Source organism: Arvicanthis niloticus, chromosome 7 (genome assembly GCF_011762505.2).
Source record: "Arvicanthis niloticus isolate mArvNil1 chromosome 7, mArvNil1.pat.X, whole genome shotgun sequence".
NCBI lineage: Eukaryota > Metazoa > Chordata > Mammalia > Rodentia > Muridae > Arvicanthis > Arvicanthis niloticus.
Genome location: NC_047664.1, coordinates 37974395 through 37996310, shown reverse-complemented (window position 1 = coordinate 37996310; position 21916 = coordinate 37974395). Strand labels below are relative to the sequence as shown.

At 41.8% G+C, this 21916-nt stretch overlaps 1 protein-coding gene across 1 annotated transcript in view; it reads right to left on the bottom strand.

Annotated features, from left to right (window-relative positions):
• Positions 1-21916, bottom strand: part of Slc5a1 (solute carrier family 5 member 1) — a 68556-nt gene that overhangs the window by 14249 nt on the left and 32391 nt on the right. The window contains exons 6-10 of the mRNA XM_034509324.2: positions 6279-6384; positions 5219-5299; positions 3895-4115; positions 3557-3692; positions 1712-1819 (exon numbers count right to left, since the gene is read on the bottom strand). Coding sequence (XP_034365215.1) covers positions 1712-1819; positions 3557-3692; positions 3895-4115; positions 5219-5299; positions 6279-6384 — 652 coding nt within the window. The remainder of the gene's footprint in view (positions 1-1711; positions 1820-3556; positions 3693-3894; positions 4116-5218; positions 5300-6278; positions 6385-21916) is intronic.

Here is a 21916-nt window from a genome sequence, read left to right as displayed (position 1 = left end):
CATAGATAGGTGACAGATGATAAACATGATAGATGATAAACAGGTGATGATAGATAGATAATAGATGATAAATAGAATGAACAAGGGGGGAAGGTTGAGATGGTGGCTCAGTGGGTAAAGTATTTGCATGTAAGCGTGAGGATATGAGCTTAGATCCCCAGAAGCTGCATAAAGCCTGGAACTGTAGCATAGGACTGTAACCCCAGTGCTGGTGGGGTACAGACAGATTCTGGGATGAGACTGTGAGTTCCAAGTTCAATGAGATATCATGTCTCAAAACAACACCACCACCAACACCACCAAACATGTGTGGATTAAGGCTCATGGGACATTGAGGAAGACAGGGTAGAAACAGAGTAAGACACAGAGGACCAGGAAATATGCTGTGAGACTGTGTCTTAGAGATGACAGGGAAGTTTCACACCTGACACCTTAATAATATGGCTGCCTACACAAGACTCGAACAAAGACAACACCAACAGACATGCTAACACGGATGGGGCCCCAACCATAGGCAAAGAACTGCAAGCATCTGAGGGGTGTTGAGACCAGGAAAAGTTGTCCCCCCCCCCCAGAATGGGCTCCTAATTGGTTATCCAATACCAAGTGGTCCTCTCTGAAATCATATACATACACAGAACTCTAAATGGACTCTGTGTGTGTGTGTGTGTGTGTGTGTGCGCGTGCGTGCACCAGGAATTTGTAAGGACAAAAGGGGTGTACATAGGAGGAGTTGGAGGAAGGAATGGGGAATGGGGTAATTACATTTTAGTAATATTTAAAAAGTAAAATAGGAAAATAACTATTATTATTATTAATGAGTGAAAATATAGACGGTTGCAACTGTCATCAGTTAAAATGGTCTCTATAAATTTGCAGATTTCCCTTTTATACACTTAACATTTTTATCGAGACGTGAATTTTAAAAATTGTGGGGGAAAAAACGGTGCCTGGGCCAGAGAAGTGGCTCGGTGGGTAACAGTGATGGGTACACAAGCCTGATGACCTGAGTTTGATCCCCAGAATCTGCAGTGGACAAAGAGAACCAGCTCCTAAAAGCTGTCCTCTGATATCCACGTGCACACATCATATACACATACATAATGAAATAAATAAGATATTTTAAGTAATAATAGAAGTGGAGATTTGATGTCTACTTGCGGTTTCCACATGTACACACACACACACACATACACACGCACGCACGCATGCACGCATTCTAAATTGCAATGAGATTATTCAGCATTTGCATCTCTGCTACTGGCTTATGTCACTTAACACCTTGATTGTCACTACGAGTGAACGGATTACCTTCTTGTGAGTCTGAATGTCATCACGCTGCTTACGTAGACCACATTTTTACCCATTTGTATTTAAACACTTCGGAGCCTCATACTGTCTTCTGAAATCGCTGTTATAAGTCACAACCTCTTTGATTAAATGTTTTAAATGATTACCTACACAGGCATGGAAAGAGAATTTCTCTCCCTCGCAAGTTTTCAGACCATTTCCTTTCTCAGCCTGACAGATGGACAAGACCCAGGATTTTTAGACCCTAATCAAACCATGTCATAGAGACATAAATTAAACTCAAAAACATGGAAATGGGGGCTTTTACCCTTGAACACACCCCTGAGTTGGAAATGTCCCAGAATTCACCTGGGAGTATAAGTGGAGTCTAAACCAAGTTGGACTCCCAAGAAAGTCTCACCATTAGGCATGAGTTCCACCACCAACGTTGGATAGGCAATGTTGGTACAGCCCACTGGCGTGCCGCAGTGTTTCTTACATTCTGAGGGGAGGACACAGGCGATTTTTTCTAGAGAGAGATGAAGAGTCAAACATTCATTGGAGAGATGGCTACACGTTTACCTTCTGAAAGCAACACTTCAAACAAGACATTCCTGCCCAATGCCTGAAAAGGTGCCAGGAAAAGAAGTCCTCCCAGCTAAGCCCTGTGCCATAACCCTGCCCTGTCAGCAATGATGCATCCTGAAGCTCTCACAGGAGAAAATGGTTCGTAGGCAGAGAATGAAATGACACAGAAATGATCTGGGGGGAAGGGAGGAGACATCTGTCATAATAACTTAATTCTCTCTCTTTTTTCCTCTTCTAAAAAATAACAGTAGTTTGTCGCTCCTAGTTTTGAGGTTTATTCTGAATGTCTCTAGATATACAGCCAACTCCCTAGAAAACGAGGGTGATTCCCAAGATATAAGAAATCTGGGGTGGAGATTTTAAAAAAAGACAGAAATAGACTGGGAGGAGAAGGAAACGTGATGTAGAATCTGGGAGGAAATTCTAGAAACTTTTATAGAATTCAGCTCAGCAAACACTTCAGTACTCGTGTAGCACTGTTCACACAGCACCAAATCACTATAGTAATATCTTATAAATAAATATATTCAGTAGTCATCACTACAAGCCATCCTGTTTGCTAAACAACTGACTCTCGTATCCATGTGTGACTGGGTCCTGGATTCTCCTTACCCAGTGGATCCGAAGTCTGCAGGTAAAATGTCATAGCATCTGCTGTGACACATGCATACCTTCCCCTTAAGCCACCTCCAGAGTTCTTACAGCACATCGTAAGCTGTAAATGCTATGGAGGTACATGCTATACTATACTGTTTGGGGAAAGTGAAAAGCAAAAACTTACATATTTTCCATATAGATGCAAATATTTTAATATTTTTCAATATATAGGTAAGGTTAGAGAGTCACAGATGTGTGAGTTAGGAATACAGAGGCCAACTGTATCTTTCTCATGGTGGACAAGCCAGTACAGGGACATGAGCACCTAGAGAGGCCTGCAGCCAAGGACAACACAGCAAATGCTTGCTTCACTTTGGAGGGTGCTTGCCCAAACTGTCACTCTGTGGTGCTTTATTTATTTATCATCATTATTTTTGCATTTCAAAACAGTTTTGGTTCATGACAGCTAACCAAAAAATGTGTTTATTAATAACAATAGTGTATAAATAGCAATGCTGAAAGGCCACAGAAAGACCAAAGGTGAATCTGTCACAAAGTGCGGGGCACCAGCAAGGAACAACTTCACCAAAGAGGGCTCGGAACACAGGGCCATCAGCAACTGGCTGGGCCCTTTGACATTAAAATTATAAGACAAATTATTAGACACCGCTACAAGCCTGAGGGTCAGTGCAAAACTGCAAGAGAGTAAACACTCTCTTTCCTGGGAGTGGGGGACGCATGAGCTCAGGGGTCAGTGTAAGAACTGAGGGAGGAGTCAGTTCTCTCCTTCTGCAAGGTGGGCTCCAGAGATCAATGTTCAAATCAAAGTTCAGGCTGTCAAACAAACCTGCTATTCTACAACTTTAAAAATTTAAAACACAAATAAGTAGTATATTTATTTAAAAAGAAACCAGGGAAGGCAACCCCAAGATTTCTATGCTCTTGGTGTGCACACTGCCTGACACGGGCAACCCTGATGCTTGGTAGTCATGGCAAAGGAGTGTGAAGCTGGATAGCTTCCTTCCATGGTGCCTTAGAGACAGCAAAGTAAGAATGGACCAAGCTTGGCTGGAGGAATTACCTGTGTACAAAATCCGGCTGATCATCCCTGGCATCACCATGAGGAACATAGGCAGTAGCTTCAGATAACCACACAGGGTACAGCCAGCCTTCACATGAGACATATTCTTGGCTGACAGGCATCGCTGCACAATGACCTGCAGGGAACAATCCACTGAGGAGCTGTGCAGGCGGGGAGCCTCTTCCAACACCCCGGCTTCTCTGTTTTAGGTCTTTAGCCTCAGTCCCCAGCAACTCACAGGCCATGTGAGTCTTCCTCTATGTACTTAACACCAACTAGCCAGACAGGTGGGAGTCTTGGTCATGTACCCCGTCCACCTGCACACCCATATTGTATACCTGATCTGTACACCAGTACCACAGGGAGATGATGGCCAGGCCAAAGACAAACCCAGGCCATGGCATGTCTCCCTTAATGGGGTCTCGGAATATGTGGAATGAGTCGGCTCTGGGTGTGTAGCATTCTTCCTTGGCGGTTATATTTCCATCAGAGACCTTAGTTGGAATGGCTTTCATGTACTTCTCCATGAAGGCATCATACCCTCCTACTTCATTGAAAGCTAAAAATATTGGTACAAAAAAAAGATAAGAATGTGAACAGTTAAACTCCTTATAGTGATTTATTCTATAAGTATCTTAAATACCAAGAGAATACCAGCATAAGAGAACACCCTTGATGTGTGGTTTGGGGCAAATTATCTTCCCTCCAGGTCTTACGTTTCTCCTTTATAAAAACGGGAGTGTTAACTCTGCCCAGCCTTCTTGGGAGACGCTATGACTTTTCAAAGCAATGACTTGTGAAAGTGCCCTGACTACAAACAGTATAAAAAGGAGAGGTGTCTTATAAAAAGACATGGTCTGTGAGTTGCTGGGGACTTGGCTTTGGATCATATGCAGACTGGTTTTTCTTTAAATCCCTGCTGTCAGTTGCAACTCAGAACACAGACTTAGAGACACCTTCTGGAGACTGGACCCAGGCCAAACAGCTGGTCCTGGGAATACACCAGGAACAAGTGAGGAATCAGGTCCTGCCACCTCTCAGCTCAGTATCAAGTCCTTCTAGCCTGTGACTTGCTTGACCTCCCAGAGCATACCAGGGGAGTCTTCAAGGGTCACCCAGAGGAGCCTATACATCTACAAATGAAATGTGTCCTGCACCTTCTTGTAACAACTAGGCTTCCCAATGCTGTCTTTTATAGTCAAGTAAAATTTCAAGAGACAGTAGATGCCAACAGTGAGTGAACAATTTTTAAATTTTGTCAAATAAAGCATTAAAATGAAAAAATTATGTCACCAACGATGAATAAATATTGGACTTTTAACATCATAAAGTATACAAGGTGCCGTTTCAGAGTGGACATACATTATGTGAATCTGGGCCACTTGATGGTGGTCAGCCTTATTTGTTTTTACCCAGGTTCTCTGCAAACACAGAACCAGATTACTACCCTGGGGACCACTGACCCAGGCTAGAGAGTGAACGGGGGAATTCAAGTGTTCCTTGGGTCTGCTCCAACAAGGGTCTTTCCCATAGGGTAGCCAGCCATGGCTAGGACACTGCCCTTAGCTAGGCACAGCATGCAAGCAGGCAAGCCAGACTTGCTTTCCTCTTCCCAGAACCCTACAACCCCCAACCTCCCCAGCCAGCCCTAGCCCCACTTACCAAACCCAGTCAGGATAAAAGACCCCACCAGCATGATTGCTGTCTGCAAGGTGTCTGTGTAAATTACAGCGGCCAGCCCCCCTAAGCAGGCAAAAAGACAATAGATCACATGGAGGGGGGCACCACTTGCTCCTTTTATCTACCTACTACTCCCTTCTACCACAGTGCACCTTCCAAGAAGAACCCCCCCACTCCTGCCACCCTATCCGCCGCCTTCCCTTCCCCCCAATCCCCGATCCTGTTACAATGTTCTGCTATTCAAAATGTTTCTAGCTTCTCATGAAAATAGGCTCAAGAGCTGGGAAAAGGACTTTCTGAGTGGAAAGTACTGGCTGTGAGCTTTTAAAACTAGGACATGGCTCCAAAGAGTGCTTGCTCTTTTTTTTTTTTTTTTTTTTCTAATGCTAGCAATGGAACCCAGGACACCCACCTGTGTGTGTGCGTGTGTGTGTGAGTGTGCGTGTGCGTGTGCGTGTGCGTGTGCGTGTGCATGAGACAGACAAATGTTCTTCTTGTCCTTCCATACTGGGTTTCCATGGAGCACCGAGTCCCACTGTTGAGCCTGCCCCTCCACTCCTACAAAGGACACCAATGTCTGCGCTATCTTCAAATCTTACTCCAATGCCTCTTTGTGTATCTTTCTCCCACTTGTCCCTGCTTATATCATCACACTTTGTGTACCCTCTCACCTCCACAACTTCCCAGGAACCACCTTCTTCCAGTATCTGCCAGCTCACCTTGTTTCTGAGCTTTACCACACCCGTGTCTGCCGCATTCTCCACTTATTTCTGCACCTGGCATGCCTCTAACTGTCCCAGCTTAGCCACATTGTCCCACAACCTTCAGAGCCAAGCTCTTCCAGAGTGACTGTGAAAAGTTGCCCCAACTGGTCCAGCCAGCACAGGAGCTCTCACAGAACATGCATTCACAGGCCTTGCAGTGGAGACCAAAAAAAAAAAAAAAAAAAAAAAAAACATTCTCAAACCCTACCTCCTTCATCCTTCACAAACGCCTAACGCTGAGCCAGACTCAGGCCTTAGATTCTCTTGAATAAACTCACCTGTGATTGTATAAAGGGCGGTGATTGCTAGCAGGATGAAAATGGCCAAGTATATATCCAGGCCCAAGGCTAGATTGATGAATATAGCCCCAGAGAAGATGTCTGCCTGCAAGGAGAGAAGAGAGGCAGAGGCAGAAGTGAGAGAGGTTATCTAGACACAGGAGACGTTCCTGGGTTTCCAAGCAAGGTTTATTCATAGTAGTAGTTAGCATGTTATAATAAAAAGTACTCTGTGGTCAAAATAAAAAAAATCTACGAAATGCTAGATTAAGCAAAATGAAAGTGGCCATGTGCCACATGACATCCCTTCATCCTTAGTACCATACACTGTGAATCCCTCGCTGAGGATCATGGGACAAGATGGTTCACAAACATGTAACTGTGAAAGAGTCTGTCAGCATCCCACCCATCAGCTGCTGCTCTTAGACATTACTCCCAGTTTTTACACATCAGTGTGCACAGGGTTATAATCTCTATCCACAAAAGCAAGTCTTATGCTCCAGATCTGCAACTTCTTCAGCAAGATTTTAATTTTACCTGCCTGGCCCAAAAGGACTTCATCCAGGACACCAAGTGCCTCTCACATGCTTCTAGTGATTCTGTCTATACTGAAGTAATTTTCAGGGGACTTGTACCCTCATACTGCTGAATTCACTATGTTCTTTTTTTATTGAATATTTTATTTACATTTCAGATGTAATCCTCTTTCCCCATTTCCTCCCACCTGCCCACTCCCACCTCCCCACCCTTGAATTTCCCCCACACTAGAGCATCCAGCCTTCACAGGACCAAGGACCTCCTCTCCCACCTATGCCAGACAAGGCCATCCTCCCCTACATATACAGCTGGAGCCATGGGTCCCTCCCTATGTGCTCCCAGGCTGGTGAATTAGACCCTGGGAGCTCTGGTTGGTTGGTATTGTTGCTCTCCCCATGGGGCCACAAATCCTTTCAGCTCCTTCAGTCTTCTCTCTCACTCCTCCATTGGGAACCCCATGATCAGTTCAATGGTTAGCTGTGAGCATCCACCTCTGTATATTTCAGGCTCTGGCAGACCGCTAAGAAGACAGCTATATCAGGCTCCTGTCTGCATGCACTTCCTGGCATCCACATCAGCGTCTACCTTTGGTGATAGCACATGGGATGGATACCCAGGTGGAATAGTCTTCAGACGACCCCTCCTGTTTCTGTCCCACACTTTGTCTCCATATTTGCTCCCATGACTATTTTGTTACTCCTTCTAAGAAGGACCAAAGCACCCACACTTTGGTTTTCCTTCTTCATGAGCTTCATGTGGTCTGTGAGTTGTATCTTGGGTATTTCGAGCTTTGGGGCTAATATCCACTTATCAGTAAGTGCATACCATGTGAGTTCTTTTGTGATTGGGTTACCTCACTCAGGATCACATTTTCTAGTTCCATCCACTTGCCTAAGAATTTCTTGAATTCATTATTTTTAATAGCTGAGTAGTACTCCATTGTATAAATGTGCCACATTTTCTGTATCCATTCCTCTGTTGAAGGACATCTGGGTTCTTTCCAGCTTCTGGCTATTATATATAAGGCTGCTATGAACATAGTGGAGCATGTGTCCTTGTTATATGTTGGAGCATCTTCTGGGTATATGCCCAGCAGTGGTCTAGCTGGGTCCTCAGGACATACTATGTCCAATTTTCTGAGGAACCGCCAGACTGATTTCCAAAGTGGTTGTACCAGCTTGCAATCCCACCAACAATGGAGGAGTATTCCTCTTTCTCCACATCCTCACCAGCATCTGCTATAACCTAAGTTTTTGATCTTAGTCATTCTGACTGGTGTGAGGTCACTATGTTCTTTATACAAATTCCTCCAATCTCTACCTCTAATAAAGCTACCTGGCTGGATGGTGTGCAGTTTCTAATTTAAAACAGCAGGGGACGACAAAATATTGTGCTATCAGGAAGAGGTGTCTTCCCATTAATCTTAGTAATTATCTTCAGATTTGCCTGGAAAGAAATTAGACTTCTCCATGGAGTATATGAGGATTTTTTGTATATTATTATTGCATACATTTTAGAAATCTGCAAAATAATCCAATCAGACGCCTTGGGAAGGGGCCAACAACGGGGTTGGACTCAGCTCTCTTACACACACACACACACACACACACACACACACACACACACCATTCTCATCAGCCCCTTCCTTGCTCTATTGCAGTTGCTCAGAGGCCTCCAGTGTTTAGGTTCCTACCTCATCCTTCTTTCCTCTGCAATGGTTTCAGTGAGTCATTGTGTTGAAAACTTAATGCCTGAATCCATACACTGACCCCAGTTTGCAAGTTCCCTCTCCATGAAGTGGCACTGCAAGAAAGCCCTCACCAGCTGCTGGCACTGAGATACTTTATTACTGTTTGCCAGAATACATGAGCTGGCTCAAGAAAAGGTACAAGCGACATGCACTGCCTAAGTTCTAGGATTTTAGGATTATAGTAACGAAAGGGAAGTATTCCGAGAGTTTCAGAAGCATTTAGAATATATGTTGGCAATCTTTGGTCAATATAAAAAAGGGAACTAGTTAATTAAGAAATAAGTTTTCAAATTATAATTTTTTACATTGTTGAATTTCCTGGCATTTTGCCTGAAATATGTCCAACTTTTATTCCTTTTTCCTCATCTTTGAGATATCTGATTGGTAAAGACAAGATCAGTAAACATCTGGTTTATTATAAACAAACGTTATAAATCTTAAGGGTTTTGGAAAAGAAGTATAAAAAACACTTAAAAGTTTCTAAATATATATTTATTACAGAAATGTTTGTTTTCTAAAAGCTGTGCACTTGGTGTATTAAATTATTAAGTAATTAATAAATATTTTTGTACCTAAAAAAGTATTGATGTTTGTCTGACTTAGTTCCAAGGCTGATCATTTTTTACTGAACAGACTATTAGATTTATTATTGTCATCATCATCACCACCACCATCATCATCATCAACCCTGGGAATGACTCCCTCTCTCAGTCAGTAGTTGTCTTTAGTTCGTTGTCTAGGAATGGGACCAATGAGACTTATCTTCTATGTTAGCATTCTGAACTGATGCTACTATTGTTTCTATCTTGTTTATGCAGCCATTATACAGAAAAACGTGTGTGTGTGTGTGTGTGTGTGTGTGTGTGTGTGTGTCTGTGTCTGTGTAATAACCAATGATAATTTCTAAAAGACTATCACTATAGGGTGATATGGAAGGAATTGGAGGAAAAGGACTTGGGAGAAATTGGAAGAAGAAAAGGAATGGGATGTGATTATATTTTAGTTCAGAATATATAGAGAGCCACCCATGCCTTCCCTCACAGCCTGCTAGATCTAGCATTCGGTGCCCTTACCTACTCTGCCCAACCTGCCTACACCTAAACCAACCTCTGAGTTTCCATCAGTGCCTGCTCTACTTGCCACCAACCACAAGTCTCTTCTGCATGGCATCCATCCCCTCCAACCAGGCAGACATTCCACTCCTTTCCCAAGGTCTATCCAAGTGAAAGTCCCTGATCTCCATCATGACTTCTCTTGAGCCCACCAGATCTAGTCTCAGTCCACCATCTAGTGCCTCCTCCTAGTCTAGCCTTCCCTGCTCTTACTACAGTGACCTGGAAGCTTCGGCCAGAACGCTTCCTACTTATTCTGAAAGTCACAGGGCCCTTGATGCTAGATCTACACCACATGCCAAGCTTGGACCAAGAAACACATCTCGAACACAGCCCAGTCCCCTCTCTCCACCTGACCCCATTCTACCCAAGCCATTCTCAACCTCTAGACCCAACCCTAAGGCATGTCCTCTCTTCTGTCCAACCTGCTCTGTCCATATTAGGCTTAGAACTAACAAATGGAATCTATATACCAGATGCCATCAAAAAATATAAATAATATGTAAGATTGAGCCAATATCTTCTCTCCAAAACTTACCAGTCCTGTGAAAGGGTTTGCAAATGAGAGTTACATAGATGAACCCCAGGACACAGAATTTAAAAGAATAATCGTAACTTCATTGAAGAATTCAGGGAGTTTAAGGAAGACACAAACAGTTTAAGCACAAAATTCTAAGGGCACTCAAGTTCATAAAAGAAACACTACTACACCTGAAATCACATATTAACCCTCGCACAATGATAGTGGATGACTTTAATATACCACTCTTGCCAATAGACATCCAGGCAAACACCAAACAGAGAAATGCAGATAATAACTGACATCATAAACCTACCAACCTACCAAACATTTACACATCTCACCCACACACAAAACAGCGTGCCTTCTCTAAAGCTCAAGGAACTATCTCCAAAATTGGCCACATATTTAGCCATAAAGCAAATCTCCACAGATACGAGAAAATCAAAATTCCCTGTATCCTATCTGACCACCACAGACTAAAATTGGATGTCCTGTAAACCCAGGAGATGCATGCCTCTAATCCCAACACTCAGGAGGCAGATGCAGTCAGACCTTTGAGTTCAAGGCCAGCCTGATCTACAGAGTGAGTTCAAGGACAGCCAGAGTTACACATAAAAATCCTGTCTTAAAACAAAATTAAACAAGCAAAACAACAACAAAACAGAACTGGATAGCAACAACAACAGACAGAAAAAAACTTACAAACTCAGGGAAAGTGAGAAATTCACTGCTGAATGAAAAATGGGTCAAGACAGAAATTAAAGATTTTCCAGAATTGAATAAAAATGAAAACACAACATACCCAAACTTATGGGGAATAATAAAGGCAGTTTTAAGAAGCAAGTTCATAGCCCTAAGCGCCTACATCAAAAAGTTGGAAAGATCTCACATTAGTAACTAAACAGCACACCTGAAAGCTTTAGAAGAAAGAAAGAAAGAAAGAAAGAAAGAAAGAAAGAAAGAAAGAAAGAAAGAATCACACTCAAAAGGAGTAGAGGCAAGATATAATCAAACTCAGGGTTGAAATCAATAAAATGGAAAGAAAAAAATCAATACAAAGAATCAATGGAACAAGGAGTCAGTTCTTTAGTAAAAATCAATTAGATTGACAAATCCTTGTTAAAATTAACTAAAGAGCTGAGGGAGAAGATCCAAATTAACAAAATTAGAGACATAAAGTGTAACAACAGACACAGGTGAAATCCAGAGAATCATGAATTCCACCAGATTGGAAAATCCAAAAGAAATGGATAATTTTCTCAATATGTACCACCCACCAAAGTTAAATCAGGATCATATAAACAATTTAAACAGACTTGTGACATCTACTGAAATACAAGCAGTAATTAAAAGTCTACTACCCCAAAATGTCCAGCTACACAAGATTTTAGTGTAAAATTTTACCAGACTTCAAAGAAGAGTTAACCCCAATATTCCTAAAATTATTCCACAAAATAGAAACAGAAGGAACATTATCTAATTCTTTTTTCAAGGTCATAGTTGTTCTGATAACTAAACAACATAAAGACTCAACAAAGAAAGATAATCATAGACCAATTTCCTTAAGCAAAAATTCTCAGCTGGGTGGTGGTATCGCATGCCTTTAATCCCAGCACTTGGGAGGCAGAGGCAGGCAGATTTCTGAGTTCGAGGTCAGCCTGGTCTACAGAGTGAGTTCCAGGACAGCCAGGGCTACACAGAGAAACCCTATCTTGAAAAACAAAACAAAACAAAAAAATCTCAATTAAATACTTGCAAACTGATTCCAAGAACACATGAAAGAGATCACCCACCATGACCAAGTAGGCTTCATCCCAGAGATGCAGGGATAGTTCACCATAAGATAATGATAAATACAATCCACCAGATAAACAATTAAAAGAAAAAAAATACAGGACGATCTTAGTAGATACATAAAGAGCCTTTGATAAAAATCCCAAGCCCTTCATGATAAAAGTCCTAGAGAGATTAGAGATACAAGGGACATACTTCAACATAATAAAGGCAGTTTACAGCAAGCTCATAGCCAACATCAACTTAAATGTAAAGAAACTCAAAACAATTACACTAAGGTCAGGAACAAGGTGAGGTTATCTACTTTTTAAATACCTATTCAACACAGGACTTGAAGTCTTAGCCAGAGCAGTAAAACAACTGAAGGAGACCAAGGGGATCCAAACAGGATGCAAAGGAGTTAAAATGTCTTTAGTTGCAGATGATCTGATAATACACATAAGTGTCCCTAAGACTCCCAGCCAGAAACTCCTACAGTGGGTAAACACTTTCTTCAAGGTATGGGGATACAAAAGTCAGTAGCCCCCCTATATACAAATAACAAATGGTCTGAGACAGAAATCAGGGGAACCACACAATAGCCTCAAGAATATAAAATATCTTGGGGTAACTCTAGTCAAGCAAATGAAAGATTTATATGATAACTTTAAGACAATGAGTAAAGATATTGAAAAAGATATCAGAAGATAGAAAGATCCCATGCTCATGGATCAGTAGGATTAATATAGAAAAAGTCACCATGCTACCAAAAGCAATCTCTGGATTCAATGCAAATTTCATCAAAATTTCAACACAATTCTTCACATATCTTGAAAAGGCAATTCTCAACTTCATATGGAAACACAAATCCAGGGTATTTAAAACAATCCTGAATAATAAAAACTGCTGTTGTCCTACAGAACTTACTAATAAAAACCACATGGTTCTGGCACAAAAACTGACACACAGATCAACAGAATTGAATTGAAGACCCAGACATAAATCCACACACCTATGGACACCTGATTTCTTTTTAAATAAAGAAGCCAGAAATACACACTGGGGGGCGGGAGGGAGACAACATGTTCAACAAACAGTGATGTTCAAAGTGGACAGCTGTGAGTAGAATGCAAACGGACTGAGACTTATCATCCTGTACAAAGCAACCCCAAATGGATCAGTGACCAACATAAAACCAGGCACACTGAACCCAACAGAAGAAACCAGGGAACTCACTGGCACAGAAAAAGACTTTCTAAACAGAGTACCATTAGCACAGGCACCAGTATCAACAATAAATGGAACCTCAAGAAACCAAAAGGCTTCTATACAGCAAAGGACACCATCATTCAGACAAATCAACAGCCTAAAGAATGAAAAAACATTTTACCAAGTACACATCCTGTAGAGGGCTAATATCCAAAATATATAAAGAACTCAAAAAAGTGGACATCAAGAAATCAACCCCATTAAAAATGAGGTATAGATTTAAACAGAGAATTCTCAAAAGTGGAAACTCAAATGGCTAAAAAGAACTCAATGTTCAACATCCTTAGTCATCAGGGAATGCAAATTAAAACTACTTGGAGATTTCATCTTAACACCTGTCAGAATGGCTAAGATCAATAAAACAAGTGACAGCTCATCCTGGAGAGAATGTGGAGCAAGGGGAACACTCATCCATTGTTAGTGGCTATGCAAACTTGTACAGTCACTGTGGAAATCAGTGTGGTGGATCGTTACAAAGATAAGAATCAATTTATCTCAAGATCCAGCTGTACGGCTCTCAGGCGTATACCCTAAGAACATTTCACCTTACCACAGAGACACTTGCTCAACCATGTTCATAGCTGTTCTATTCATAATAGCCAGAAATTGGAAACAGCCTAGATGCCCATCAACAGATAAATCAATAAAGAAAATATAAAACATTTTACTCAGTTGTTACATCATGAAATTTACAGGCTAATAGATGAAACTAGAAAAATATCCTATGTGAAGTATCCCAGACTCAGAAAAACAAACATGATATATATTCACTTATATGTGGATATTAGCTGGTAAGTCAATAATAATCAAACTAAAATCCATAGAACCACAGAGGGTAGGTACAGAGTAAGGGACTAAAAAGAACAGATAGATCTTCTTAAGAAAGGGAATAGATAATTATGCATGGATAGATGGATGAATGGATGGATGGATGGATGGGAGGATGGATGGATGGATGGATGGATGGATGGATGGATGGATGGGTGGATGGATGGATGGGAGGATGGATGGATGGGAGGATGGATGGATGGATGGATGGATGGATGGATGGGAGGATGGATGGATGGATGGGAGAAATTAGAAGGCCAAGTGGGAAGGAGGACAGGAGAATAGGTTGAGGGAGGGAACACAGGGAGAAACAGCAAAAATTAAAGGGGCATTTTGAGGGTTAGAATAGAAACCAAGTACAGTAGATCTTCCTAAAATATATGCATATATGAAAGTGCTCCAAATGAAATTGCCAAACACTGGGGGATATAGAGTCCAAACTTGACATCTTTCAGCAAGTTGGCTGTCAAATAAGGCTTCCAATACTAGGAATGGGTCACATCTAATTGAGTTGCTGACTAAAGGGAGCTCCCAAGGAAACCCCAAACCAGTTCAGGCTGATGCCAAGGCTAAAGGTTGTGCTCCACAAACTGGCAGCAAGGCTCTATTGCTGAAGACAACACCCGCACAACTCACTGAACCTAGATAAGGTGAGGTGATGCCTGCACAGTGCCTTCAGCCCTATGGGTCAGTTGTTCTTGGTTCCAGAAGGCACTTGGCATGCTACCAAATAAAGAAATACACAAACAACACAAAGAAGCAACGAAACTACAAACCAGTTCCTTGAGAAGATAAACAAGATTGACAGACCCTTGGCCCAATTAACCAAAGAAAAAAAAAAGAGAGGACCCAAATTAACAAAATCAGAAATGAACAGGGAAACATTACAATAGAATCCAAAGAAATTCAGAATAAATAGGGATAACTTTAAAGGCCTGAACTCCATTAAACTGGAGAACCTAAAACAAATGAATGACATCCTAGATTCAGCCAAGCCACTGATATTAAATCAAGAAGTCAACAGCCTAGACGGACTCATAGCAAATGAAGAGCTTGGCTTAATAACTTTGGTGTCAGGGTGGTGGTGGCCAGGGCCAGGTGGGATTCACGGCAGAAGTCTGCCAGCTTCTCGAGGAAGAGCTACAGCCAATCCTTCCTAAACTATTCAAAACAAATAGAGATTATAAGAGAATTCCTAAATTCCTTCTACAAAGCCAGCATCACCCTACACCAAATTCAAAATCAGGTAAAGACACAACAGAGAGAGAGAGAGAGAGAGAGAGAGAGAGAGAGAGAGAGAGAGAGAACTACAATTATTCCAGATGAACAGGGACTCAAAAAACATTCAGTACAATACTTGCAAACATAATACAAAGAGACATGAAAAATATTGTACACCATGAGCAGGTTGAGTTTGCCCATGAAATGCAGGGGTGGTTCAACAGACAGAAGTAAAAAATGTAATAGCCACATAAATAGAATTAAAGACAAAAATCACATGATCATATCAATAGATGAAGAAAAGGCATTTGACAAAATCCTACATGGCTTTGGGATAAAAGTCCTAGCAGATGTAGAGCTAGAGGGAGCATTTTTCAACATAAGAGTATCTATATATGAGAAACCCACACTCAACACCATCCTGAATGAAGAAAAGCTTGGAGCAAAGCCACTGAGGTCAGGAATGAGGCAGGAATGTCTGCTATCACCTCCTTTCCAACATGTGCTCAAGGTATGAGCCAGAGTGAAGAGAAGGAAGCCCAGGAGGCCTCAACCCTACACAAGAGCTATAGGCAACTAAGGAACACAGAAAAAGAGAAAGCCTTCCCCAAGGAAGAGAACACCAATTGGTTGTGTAACACCAAATGGTCAGTCCCGAAAACATGCACACAAGTGACATCATACACACTGAGCAGGTTATGCTTAGGAATGAATATATATGCATATATAGGGGGAGGGGGGAAATGATGGAATTGTATTGTAATCTCAAAAATAAAAGAAAAGATCTTAACAAAAAAGTGTATAAAATTAAGAATAAAATAAACCTAAAATGATATAGTGAAAGGATCACTTTTCTGGAATGCTTTCTACAGAAAGAAAAGTCCTTTTGAAAGAAAAAATTAAGAAAATAATAAAATAATTTGTTAATGTAGTTTAAAAACAAATAGCATGGAAAGTTATACATTAGAAAGTAAAACGCTTTGGGTTGAGAGGCCGTGGACACACAGTGACCAAGCACCCTGTGGTCCTGCAGACATCCCTGTCCCAGGGTCGGACACAGGGGGCACACAGTCGTCCAGACAGCATGTATATGACCCTTCCCAAAAAGGGATCTGTTTGAGTTAAACCTAGGAGCTTCAAGGCTTTTTTTTTTTCACCGACAGCGTCTAATTAAAAATTTTTTTAATGATACAAAGAAAAATAAAGAAAACACACTTCAAAGTCATTGCTGCCAAAGCTGGCCACTGCTCAGCCACTGTATTATCTTATATTATATTTATATTATATTATAACGTTTTTGTCTGCCGTTGTGATTTTTTTTAATACTTACCTGAAAGACAGGTGTCAACATTAATGTTCTCTACCCTCTGACAGGTGATTATGGAGATAAAAACTGAAAAAATATTTATAACTTGGTGGCTAAGGAAGGGGGAAGATCATACATTGTGTGTATAATTCTCTGTGCGTTGTGTACATGAGTATCTGTGTGTGTGTGTGTGTGTGTGTGTGTGTGTGTGTGTGTGTGTGCTCGCAAGCCTGGGTATCTGTGTATGTCTGTGTGCCTCGGTGCATGAGGGCATGCATGCTTGCTGCTTGTATGGTACTGGAGGCTGAATCCAGGACCTTGTACATGACAGGCAAGTGTACTGCCCCTGACCTATACTTGGAGTGTTGTGCATGTCCTTAGCATAACTTGATAGAAATAATATGGACAAAACCAAAATATGAAGGTGCTTGTATATAAGTTATAAGATTGGATATTTTCCCTGCCTAAAATTCTTCTTAAATGCCATTATTTTCTTATACTTTCAAAGATAATGCAGAAAATTTAAAACAATAGGTTTTAATTGATTGTATATATATAATCAATTATTATATATAATCATATATATATATATATATATATATATATATATATATATAAAATCATAGACTGGAAGACTCTATCAAGAGAGTATCAGCCGGCAACTGGGATCAAGGATACATATTAATAAGTTATGCTTTATTTGTTTTTTTAAATATATAAAGTCTGGGTGGTAAATATAAAAGTGCTTGTCGTGTCATTCTTTGTACTTTCATAGGTATGAAATGCTTTGTGCAGGGTTTTTTTTTTTTTCATTTATAAAAATGGTGGATGAGTTAGAGAATATGCAGGCAGCCTTCCATATCCTTGCTGTGTCTCACGGGTCATCTGAGAGAGAGAGAGAGAGAGAGAGAGAGAGAGAGAGAGAGAGAGAAGCAAGCCAGGACAGGAGGATAGGAGAAACAAAGTAGAAGAGAGGAAGGAAGGAAGAAGGGGGAGAGACAGGGAGGAAGGAGGAAAACATTCTCAAGACCGCTAACAAACTGACTTTAAATAGCAATGGCATATCCTTCCAAGCCAAGAACTGGCAGTTCTTTTCTGTAAAGAGTAAGTTAGGAAGCCAGACACACTGGCCTATCATCCCAACTGCTAGGGGCACTGAGGCATGAAGATCATCATCTCAAGATCTACAGAGAGCCCAAGGTTAGTCTGAGCTAAGTGAGAATTTGTCTCAAACATTAATTTAAAATAAAAATATTTAAGTAGCTCAGTGGCAGAGTGCTGGCCTAGGATTCAATCCCAGTGACACACATGCATACATAAAAATACACAAAGACAGGGAAGGGAAGACTCGGGCACTGTAACCTAGTCACTCACCCTTGTCATCTGTGTCAAAGACGTCTGCCCAAACTACAAATGTGCTTTGTGCAGTTCTCAATAAAATATTTATTTATAAAAGGTTGGATTCAACCCAAAGCATCATTCTCATCTCTCTGAGAGGTGGGATGAACTGTATCCATGGGACTCATGGGGCACAATAAAACATGGACCCCATTGGGAAGCCTCAGAGTAACAGAGCCTTAGGCAGGCCTTAAAAAGCCTGGGATTTGGGTTGGGGTGGGGGTGGGGGGAGGGGAACAAGGTCTGTCTACATAGGCCCGGCTGTCCTGAAACACACTATGTAGATCAGGGTGGCTTTCAACTCACAGAGATCTTCCTGTCTCTGCCTCTGATTGCTAGAATTAAAGGCATGCACCACCATGCCTGGCCCAATCCTAGAATTATATTTGTGTAATTGTGAGTGTGTATGTGTGAGTGTGCATGGGTATGAGTGTGTGTGTGTGTGTGTGTGTGTGTGTGTGTTTTCTGCCCATTCTGATCCTAACCAAGATATATCAGAGGTCCTGGTAAGTCGTGCCTGGCAATGAGGTTTCAGATGGAGAAGCCTCATTGCTCAAATTTCTCTTTCCATTTGTCAAAGTGAACAGCCCAGGTCATAAGCATCAAACATTAAGCAAAAGCAAAAGCTTTTATCTTTACCCAAGGATCCAAAATGTACAGTGGGGTTGCTGTAAAAAGTTTATTGCAGCCATGATCTCTGATAACAGCTCTGGGAAGTAGAAACCAGAACGTTCAGTTGTCACATGATTCATAAAATCTGAAGCTTTATCTCAACTGATTGTACATATTTGAATGAGATACACCATGTCAGGAAATCTCACAGATTGATGTGGCAGGTGTTCAAGTGAGACAGTAAAGTTCATGGAGTGACAAAGAGGCATGATCACAAGATGGCAGCCACAAATGAGGCGCTTTGTGGCTGCTAACCTGTGCCTGTGATCCCCTTTGCCTTCTTCTTTTACCAACCACACACCTACCAAATCCCTACATCCTCCCAATCCCTCCTGGTGGGTCCTCAGTTATCCCCTGTCTAGATATGAATCTCACAAGGCCATTCTGGTTCTGTCCTCATCTATCACAGACCATCTGTGTATGTATATGTGCCAGCACACTGTAGAGACACATATGCACACAAACCACATGCACACTCACACACGTGCACACACATGCACACACGGGAACACAGGCACGTGCGTGTGCACGCACACACACATACACACAGGGGTTAATTTTTTTTAATATAATTCCTTACCACTGTGCTTTGGGAACTAACTCTGTGTCTGTGAGCCCTGTATTCCTGAACATCGGGCTCCCAATAGTTGACATCACTGTAAGTTCTCAAAGAAATGCCATCATATGGCCCAAAGTGAACGTAAAGCCAACCAAATTTGTAAGAACAGGTTCTTGCTTTCTGCACACACAACCTTCCTTCACTGTCATCACGCACACATTCTGAAGCAGATGTTTCCCACACAGTCTGTCCAGTGCCTTTCTCAGCCATTCTGTTATACTGTGCATTTCAAAACCTCCATTTTCCTGCAGTTTGAGTTTTGACCTAATCTCTAGACCAATGTAAGGTTCACATAGAGAAATGACATCAGGTCAAAGATTTGAGTGTCAGGAAACCTGCTTCTTATTCCAGCTTTGTTCTTGTGGAATCTCACAAAGCCTGTCCCCTCTATGTACAGTTTGTCCATCTATAAATTTGAGCATAGGACACAGGATCAGACTTGCTATCCCTTTCTCTCACTCTGTGACTTCATTTTACCTAAGCAGGGGGCAGAACTGTGAGACAACCTTTGAACCTAGACAGCTTGTATTCACAGTGTTTGATGGCTGTGTATCTGTATACCAGCTGTGTGATTTCATATGTGTGAACATGTGTGCATGCCCGTGTATGCATGTGTGTGTAATGCACTCACACATGGAAGTCAGAGGAAAACTTTCCAAGTTGGTTCTTGCCTTCTAACTTGCTGAAGCAGGATCCCTCTCCTTTCTCTCCCTGAGCATGGCTCCAGGCTAATGCTTTTACACACTGAGCCATCTCCCAAACCCTGCCGTACTCTGAGACCCAGAGACAGAGTGGGCAGAACCCCTGGTGGGAACTGGAGGGCACAGGGCATCCTCCTGTGTGCTTCTCAGGACAACTTTGGGATAGTTGTTCACTCAATGGATAAAACAAGTATTATGTTGGCCAGAGCCTCCAGCAAGGAATCACACACAGGGATCAGCCTGCAACTGTGTACAATTCAAGTGCAAACTGTGGGGAAAGGTGGCAGCTGGAGACCTATCCCCTTCGTTCCTGCTGGGCTGCAAGAAGCTGGTCCCTGACTACGTGGAGGCTCTGAGTCCTAGGAGGTTTAATCAGTAACCAGAAGGTAGGAGAGGTGATAAGGTGGGCAGGAAAAAAAAGGGCTGGCACTAGTTTAATTATGTGACTGCCCCTATACCAGTCTAAGGGCAAAGAGTACCCTTTCCATGGCAACTGCAGCCAGTAAAACCAGCTTGAACCTGAGCTTGGGATGCTGACCTCCGGAGGTCTGTGCCCTTTCCCATGCACTCACTTGCAGCTACACTAAGACACCTTTCCCTTTGAGCATCCTATTCCTTTTAGGGTGTCTCCCGACCCCACTGCTTACACCCCTTCTCTTCTTACTTGGTGCCTCCCCTCCCTTATGAAGCTCACTCTGATTTCCTCAGCACCTGTAGCACTTTGCAATCGTGGCTCTGCACGCTGGTCTCTAGTGAAATAAAGACGGGTAAGTTCAGGTTTTTCATCTTGTAACTAATAACTAATCCTGGAAGAGACAAAAAGAACAAGGGGGCAAAAATCAAACTGCTACTAGCTGTGTGCATCATCGGTGTGTGTCTGGTTGTTAGCCCTAACTCCTAAGACACGGTCTTAGGAGCTTCATCAGTGAAAGGTTCAAAACCACTCATGGGGAAACAGTGCTGGAAGAACTGAGTGTCTGTATACAAAAGAATGCATGGACTCTGCTTCATACCATAAACAGTTCAACTCAAAATAGATCAAACCCTGGAAAATAAAAGATAACACTCTTAAGAGGAAGACTGGGAGGAGGCTCCAGAAATAAATGTGCTGTCTGTGCATAGACAAGAACCTTGACTCGAATCCCTCAGCCCCAGATAAAAGGCAGACATGGCTTGTGTTTATAGCTCCAGTGCAGGGGCTGGAGACAAGCAGGTCCCAGGGACTCATGGGTAGTCAGTCTAGCTGAGTGGTGAGCTCTCCATTTAGTGAGAGACCTTGTCTCAAAAAACTGAGGTGGGGAGCGACATAAAAAGACATTTGCTGGACAGTGCTGGATCTCGGGAGGCACAGGCAGGCTGGATTTTTGTGAATTTGAGGATAGTCTGGTCTACAGAACTAGTACCAGGACAGCCAGAACTGTTCCATAGAAGAACTCAGCCTCAAAAAACAAAACAAACAAAAAGACATTGATTTTTGGCCCCCATATTGTATTTCGGGGTGTATATACACACACATTCACACATAAACACACACACACAATTTTATTTAACTTTTAATAGAAAACATGGAAATAAATCTTCATTCTCTTGAATTTTACAGCAAAGTATAATATTGCCAAAAGCATAAGCAGCAAATGCAAAATAGGTAATTCTGCCAAAATGTTAAATCTATGTACATCAAAGAATACTGTCCAGAAAGGGAAAAGATCGTCTACACATGGGAGGAAATGCTTGCAAGTAATGCACCTGATAAGGGTCTGGAGTCTGGAATATTATAAAGAATTTTTATTATTGAACAAGAAGACAAACCATCTAATGTCTTAAGTCTTTGCATGTAGGCCAGACCAGAGAAAATATAATAGAGGAAAAAAATAATTGTGGTATGCACTGGCTGCTCATCCAGATGACCCAGTTTCAATTCCCTTCACT